This window comes from Eucalyptus grandis, chromosome 8, assembly GCF_016545825.1.
Source record: "Eucalyptus grandis isolate ANBG69807.140 chromosome 8, ASM1654582v1, whole genome shotgun sequence".
In the NCBI taxonomy this organism is placed as follows: domain Eukaryota; kingdom Viridiplantae; phylum Streptophyta; class Magnoliopsida; order Myrtales; family Myrtaceae; genus Eucalyptus; species Eucalyptus grandis.
The window spans coordinates 6,973,391-6,981,321 of NC_052619.1; the positions used below are offsets into that span (position 1 = coordinate 6,973,391).

General features: G+C 40.2%; 1 protein-coding gene across 1 annotated transcript; it reads left to right on the forward strand.

Annotated features, from left to right (window-relative positions):
• Positions 1–337: 337 nt before the first annotated feature.
• On the forward strand, positions 338–7,172 carry LOC104456121. Its single transcript, XM_010070852.3, has 8 exons — positions 338–601; positions 1,249–1,472; positions 1,612–1,673; positions 1,764–1,985; positions 2,103–2,232; positions 5,993–6,303; positions 6,477–6,621; positions 6,773–7,172. Exons 1-8 carry the CDS (start codon positions 376–378, stop codon positions 7,010–7,012), a joined length of 1,560 nt encoding a protein of 519 aa, XP_010069154.2. The 5' UTR covers positions 338–375; the 3' UTR covers positions 7,013–7,172.
• Positions 7,173–7,931: the final 759 nt, after the last annotated feature.

Here is a 7,931-nt window from a genome sequence, read left to right on the forward strand (position 1 = left end):
GTAAAAATTTTGTGTAGTTATCAAACGGGATTTTTACATGTAAATTGTTCCCGAGAATAGAAATGAAAAGAACTATTTCTGAAAAAAAAAAATTGTTCCCCACCCAATAAATGTTCTCATGCGGACCCTAAATGTACCCAATCGAACACATTTTATGACACGAAAATCCTACATCAATCCTTCCCTTCCTACAAGTAGCATTCCTCGATCAGGTCGCCCCGCTTTTTTGCACCGGGAAAGGAAAGTGACCCCACATATTTATCATTATACTATATTATTATTATTGATATTTTGTTTTTTATCTTCCACAGTTCCCAGTCAAACAATTTATATCCATCTCCCACTCCCCCCGGTCCTTGCTAACCTGTGGCCTCCATGGATGCTGGGAAGATGCCCGGCGGGACAACCCTCTCCCACTTTATCACCGCCGCCCTCCTGGGGCTGGCCGCCGAGGCAAGCCTCACCCGCCGGGCGCGAGGCGGCGGCCCGGCGGAACCGGCGAAGGGTCGTCCCCACCCTCGCCATCACCATGTCATCCCACGTTTAGATCGGACCGAATCCGGCCACCTCGCTAGGCTCGAGAGCTTCTCCGAGTACGTTGGTGAGTAGCTCGCTCAGTTTTCTTCTTCCTTATTTTTTCACGAATTCATTTCCAGAGAATATAGCTGATATTTCTGCCTGTTCTTCTGCTAACTTGAGCTGCGATGGTTGATGAAGATAATTATTCTTATTCTGGGAGGAGGGGGAGAAAAATTAAAGGAGAAAATGTATAGACTTTTTACATGCCCGTTACTCTTTTCACAGAATTATCCTAATTTTTTTTTTGAAAATTTTCCATCAGACTTTCATTCTCATTTTTCCCTTTTGATTTTTCGACATAAGATATCTGGCATCGGGTAGAGTTTTGGGACGTGTCTCGTTGGGTTCTTGATTTTTCAAGATTTTTTTATTAACATTATCTTGAAAACAAAAATAAATTAGACGAGAGGAAAGGTGGAGGGAGGATGAGGAGGTTCTGTTGAGCATAAAGCATTCTGAGGTGAGGCTCTTTATTTATTTGATAATTATTTATCATGTTTTCTTTTTGTCAGAATTTATTTATCAAGTTGGCGCAACATCTGTTTCCACGTCTCTTTTAAATTTAGATAATGTTTGAAATTTTGACAGAATAGTAAACGAAGTATTATTTATTTTTATCTTTTTCTAAGGGTAAAGAAACGCTTGTTACTTCCGTGACAAATGATGCAGCTAGGCAACTGGGATTTGAAGATGGGAGGGAGTGCCCGCGGCTGAGCAAGCTCGCGATCGAGTACTTGAAGAGGACCAATGGGTGTGAGGAGGACATCTTCGAGTTCTTTGCTAGCGATCAGGACGCGAAGTCGCTGTGCGAGAAGCTCATCGATGAGTTCGAGCGATGCATCCTCAGTTACTTTGCGTTCCATTGGAGAGAAGCGTCTGCTATGATTAGTCAGGTAAATTTGGTATAATAGTACTGTTGAAAAGTTGAAACCACCACGAGTTGAACATCTCCGTGTCGATAAGCGCCTCTCCTTCAATGCTTGTGAATTGGCTGATGTATCTGTGGATGGGATCTGATGATGAGTATTATAGGTGCTGAGTGACGAGCCCAAGACTGGGATAAAGCTCAAGCACTTTGTGTTGGCCGCTACAAGGTTAGTAATGCTGAGAACTATGGAAGATGAGTTTGAATCTGGAGAATTGGAGTGGTGGACTAAGGACAATGGACTGTAATTTGGGAGCAGGAAACTGAGATTTGAGAAGGTGGCCAGGGACCTAAAAGTAACGAGGGTGATAAGCACCTTGGTAGAAGAGATGAAGTTGATCGGAGGGCCCGTGCGCGAGGGCGATGAATTGACAGACGTGATGATGCCGGTGGCTCACAGTCGCAGAAGCCCGGTCTTCTTGCTCATCGGTGGAGGTGCCGGAGCCGGAAAGAGCACTATCATCAAAGACATTCTTCAGCAGTAAATATTAGTTACCCTATCTCTTTCTCTCTCATTTTCTACAGGATCAAGGACGTTCCTTTTCTCTTAATTGAAGAGAAGCTGGTTTATAATCGGTTTTCATGGGGATATTTGCAGGCCGCTCTGGGTTGAAGCAGCAAGTAATGCCGTGGTAGTGGAGATTGATGCATTCAAGGAGACGGATGCTGTGTACCAGGCACTCTGTGCAAATGGTCGTCATGATGACATGCTTCATACCGCTGAACTGGTACGCATCTTCTTTCCTTTAACTATTTTAAGGATAACTCTCAGAATCACCGTATGTGAAGAAGTTTTTCCTTCCTCAGGCGGCCTCCATCACCGTTTATGTATTTTGTTGTAGTTTTTTACTATTTCACCAACTAATGCATCGACCATGATAAAAGTCACCTGTTGAGTTAAATTTTGTAGGGCTACTACTCTTAAAACCTTAAATGGTTGGATGAGAGCGTAATCTAATATTTAAACGCCCTGACAGGTTTGTAGTAAGAATAGAGGCAATTGCCTAGGACTGCTTACCCAGGGGTGGCAATTCGTGTTCGCAGGTTGTGTTCATGTTGCGTGCAATATGGATATGCTATGCAATAGGTTAACTGTAACATAACACTATTAGTTAATCGTGTTAACCTATTTGACATGAATAACCCCTGAAAAACTCGTTGAAATGGCACAATCTATGTAACACAATTAGATAACATGTTGATGGGTCAACACGATTATGTGACCTGTTGAGACATGAAATCAACCCACCAATACAAAATCAATCCATCAACACGAATCTAATAAAAAAATATTCTCAATTTTTCAAATCTACCTCTTTCAAGATCGACGATCCTTATGAGGTGTCTTACCTCAGTGAAGATGATACGACCTATCAAGATTCGGGTTTCATTGGACTTGGAATAGGGGAGGGTTTATGGTTAGGATTAATGAACAATGTGATATGCTTACCACAATGGCCCTTCTCTCGGCCTACAAAAAGAACTGGCTTTTAATCTCCAAAGCTATCATTCTACATTATAAGGCATTCGAGTCTCAGAAACTTTTTGATCCACAGTACCCGTAGAATGGTGAGTGGAGAATATATTCATGAAACCAATTTATCTTTTCTCTAACTAACAGAATAATTATAACTTTCTGATGCCATTAAACCTTATGAAGGGAAAAAAAAGTGTTTGTAAGATCATTAATGAGTGTATATGTGAATATAGATTGAAAACTTAGCCAACTTTTACTCCTAACTTCTCGCTGAACTGATCCATATATACGAATGACCGAGAGCATTACTAATCTTTTCCATACAACACATGGGCACCGTAGCATGTTCTTGCAGGACAATAGTAGAAAGTACCATAGACAAAATGTAATCACACGCATCTACAAGATGCTTTTACAAAATAACTTTTCCGAAAGAAGAGATGATAAAAAAGTATTTTGACCAAAAGTAGTGGCCAACATTACTCATAATAGTAATCATTGTTCTATAAAACCGTTACTTCCTGAAGGGCTCGTGATTTAGATTAATATTCAGTTTTGTATCATTTGAGTTGGAGTATTGGTTGACTAAGGTAATGCTTGGTCCTATTTGGAGATTGAGGTCTACCTGTTGGTTGCTGGAGGTGGATCCTACATGCTACATTTTGGGTCTAGGATCTAGTTGCCACTTGTCTAAATTGATACTTGGTTGCGGCCAGTTGGTCGGATTCAGGAACTTGACATAAGGGCTATAGTCTCCATATTCCCAAGGGTCTTGAGAAAATTCCATTGGTTGTGGCTGATTCCTTCTATATTCTTGTAGAGCTTGACAGATGACCTATCCGGTCTTTTCACGTTTGGGAATAATCCCATGGAATTTCTTCTTGGTAAGTACAGGGCGACATGGCCAGCGAACAGTTTTGAGTCTTTCCATAAAGAACTTTGACTTTTACGTATTCGGCTGGAAGATTTACGATGCTATATTTAAAGGATTGGTATACTTTCGTTATAAATGGCTAAGTTGTGTGAGGAGGCTAAAATTGTGTGGATAAAGATAGAATATTTGCCCTATAGAAAAAGATGGTTGTATAAACTTCAGGATCTAGCTCGAGATCAAGCTCTTTGAGAAACTACTTCTTCCAATAGCTGATCATTTTGAACCGTTATTCCCACGTAATTTCTCTACGACCATTGAAGAATCATCATATAGAAATAATATCTCGAATTTTTTGGGGAATATCTTCTCTAAAATTTGGAGGATCAAAGTCAAATAATATGCCTCCTTGACCTCCTGCTCTATAGTGTGCTTTAATGGATTTAAAGAGGCACAATGGAGGAGTTTCTTGGGCATTGATCATTCAATAATTGTAGAGATTTTATAGGGAAGTATCAACTCCTCTGGATTTCGCATTGCAGATGACATACAATGACCAAAGAACTCTCTGTGGAAAAGATCACACTGTTTCCTAATCTATATGGCCATGTGCTTATCAAGAAGAGGTTCCATGATATTATTTCCAATAGAGATGTCATCGATCAAGTCTTACAAGAACACATAATAAATCAATCATAACTTACAGATACATAGGACCCTTGGGATTATGAAGACTATAGCCTTAGTCTCAAGCTCCTAAATGGCCAACTAGATTCGACCAGAAGAAAATGGCCAACCAGCCACAATATAAATCTAGACAGGTGGCGTAACTAAGTCTCAAAATTAACAGTTCGAGCTCATTCTCTGACTAGAATTAAGCACTAGCCTAGCAAATCAAGACTTAAGCTTAGATGATGCAGATCCAATTTGATCCAGATCACGAACCTTTTAGGAAGTCCTAGCTATAGTAAAGCAATGGTTGTATTATTGTATTATGTGGAACGCTAGCCACTTTTTTTGCCAAAATACTTTAATTTTTATCTTCCGTCTAGAAAAGTTGTCTTGTAAAAGCATCTTGCGCATGTATTTGTGATTGTACTTTATGCGTAGTATTATTGTTCTATAAGAGCATCTTGCATATGTCCATGTGTTGTATGCAAAAGGTGTGTAATGTCCTTAGCCTTGTCAATATAAGGCTAACTTCTACGATACATTAGAGTAAAAGCTGGCTAAATTTCTAATCTATATATAATTTCTAACGATCTTATAAACACTTTCCTTTCTTAATCGAGGCCTAATGTCATTAGAAAGTTAGAATCATTTTGTTAGTCTAATGAGTTGGTTTTCTGAGCACGCTCTCCTTTTGCCAATGTGTGGATCTTATAAATTAGATCATTTCTGAGGAGTGAGTGCCTTATAATACATATAAATAGAGTTTGGAGACTAAAAAGTAATCCCTTTTGTTGGCTTAGAGAAGGGCAGTTGTTATGGGGATAGCATACTGTCTCAGATTGGTCATTAATCTTTACCATAACCCCTCCATGGTATCATTAGGTATAGAACTATAATCTTATATTTGTCAACAAAATATCGTCAAATCATATTTAAAACATGTTGGTAGTCCTTGAAATATCATTAATTTGAAATGTTAATAGCATGGAGAAAATAGTCTTAATTGTGTCTCAACAGGTTACATACAGGGCATGTCAACATTAATCTGTTAATTTAAGTGCGTTTTACGAGTCAATTTCATGTTGACAGGTTAGACACGAACGTGACAATATTATTAATCGCATCACATTGGTTGACATGAAATTGACACGAACACAATAAAGCCTCAATCCAAATCCACTAATCTCATGTCGTGGTCGAGTCGCGTCTGAAATTATCATCTCTATACTCCACATCACAAGGGCCTCAAGGCAATTGGGGGCGGATTTGGTCCTATAGTTATAACGGGCCGAGCCCAGCAACACCTAGCCCACAAAATTACTAAAGGTAGGTCTAGGCAACGAGCTAGGCCCTATTCATTATGCATCTAGTATTACAAGTGTTTGGTTCATCTGCTACTTTTAAGTTTCTAATAAAAGCTTCAGAGTTCAATGCTAAAGCCTTTCTCATTACTCCCAACATACGCCAGGTCCACCAGTCATCTGCTGATGCAGCATCCTCGCTTCTGGTGACTGCACTCAATGAAGGAAGAGACGTGATCCTGGATAGTACTCTGTCATGGGAGCCCTTTGTCGAGCAGACAGTCGCGATGGCTCGGGAGATCCACAAACATCGTTACAGAATGGGGGTCGGATACAAGGAGGCCGCTGATGGCACCGTCACCGAACAATATTGGGAGAAGGTTTCGGAAGACGAACCAAATCCCCACAGAAAGCCGTACCGGATTGAGCTGTTGGGAATTGTGTGTGATCCTTATCTCGCCGTTGTGAGAGGCATCAGGTAAAACTCTCTTGCTGTTATCGATGTCTTTGTGACGAGTGTCTCAGAAGTATCGATTGGCAAACTTAGCAATGTTACAACAATGTTTCACTCGTTTGCTCGGCGAAGAGGAGACTAGGTTTAGTGAGATCATCGTTCTTATGAATTATGTTGATGTATTTATTTGAATGCAGGAGAGCCATAATCTCGAGAAGAGCCGTAAGAGTGAATACACAGCTCAAATCCCACAAGAGATTCGCGGACGCATTTCGGAGGTATTGTCCGCTCGTGGACGGTGCAAGGCTCTATCGTAACGGCGCCATGGGTGGCTCACCTGCGGTAACTTGTTCATAACGTCTTGTTTGTGCTTTATAGTTATACTACGATGGAACAACTTAATTCTCTAGGTGGAGTGATGGAAAAAGTAAGGAACCGAAGTTAGTTTTATAGAATTCGATCTTTGAATTCTAGTGTCTTTGGGTGAATGCAGTTGATAGCATGGAAAGATGGGAACAGCAACCTGCTTGTTGATCCGGAAGAGATCGAGTGTCTGGCCACCATAAGCAAATTGAATCCGGATGCGGAGTCTGTCGAAGAACTTTACCCTGATCCGAGCCTGATCCACGGACCCGGCTCGGTCTGGAACGATGTTGTTCTCTCACAGTCACGGCCAACCATCCTTTCGGAACTGAGGACTGCGGTCAAGAAAGTTGAAAACCAAGCAATTTGAAAGTCTTGGAATTTAACCCTAAGTTTCTATTTAATCCTTGTTTTGTCTGGGATTTGGCCCCCTTTTTTTCTTTTATTATTTGGGGCATTTGATGGGTATTCGTGAAGAGGATAAATCCTAAGATATGAGTAATCAATCGATTGGCTTGCATAGTACTTTATATGTTGGTCATCATGGCCTTTTAAATTTTTTGTAAGTTGTACACTTGACAAGAGCAAGGTAGTTGGGACTTAGAAATGAAGCATCGAACGGAAAGGTTGCATATAAAAATTGACTTAAAATATCTACCGGTCAACTCCAAATGATAGCTTGAAATTCCAAAAACAGAAGCATCGCCTTTTAAGTCGCTTATAATTCATTTAGTCTCTCTCTCTCCCCTCCAAGCCAACTTGCGCACTTTAAGAACCCCAACTTGCTGAAGGCCAAGTTTATTGGGTTTTTTTTTTTTTTTTTATTTTTTTCATTATATAAAGGAACGAAAGGACGACGAGCAACCTTGAACAACAAGCAGCGCCAGCGGTGGCGCCAGTGTTGCCGTCGCATAAGGCTTCTCCCCTTTTGCTTTTTCTAATTTCTTTGCACTTCACTAATTCTCTCCGTTCTCCTGGGGATTATGTCATCTCACCCCCTATTGCCTGGATCGATTATTCGAAATTTCATTCAAACTTACATCCTAGTCTAGGTGACTTTTATCATATATGGCTTTTTATCAAGGCAATCAAATGCATTCCGAAGTAGTAGTTTAGGAGTACACTCGAGTTTCGCGATAACAGCGTCCATCCATCGAAACTTTATATAGCGTCTCATGTGACATATGAGAGGGAAAAGTACAAAAAATGTCATAAACTTATTATATTGATACCAATTCGGTTCTAAATTTTTCAATTGAATTAATTTAATCCTAAACATTTTTACATTG

Coding starts and splice junctions, on each gene's coding strand:
- LOC104456121 (XM_010070852.3), top strand. CDS start 376: ATGGATGCTGGGAAGATGCCCGGCGGGACAACCCTCTCCCACTTTATC. Junction 1,674..1,763: donor TTTGTGTTGGCCGCTACAAG/GTTAGTAATGCT, acceptor ATTTGGGAGCAG/GAAACTGAGATTTGAGAAGG. Junction 6,622..6,772: donor CCATGGGTGGCTCACCTGCG/GTAACTTGTTCA, acceptor GGGTGAATGCAG/TTGATAGCATGGAAAGATGG.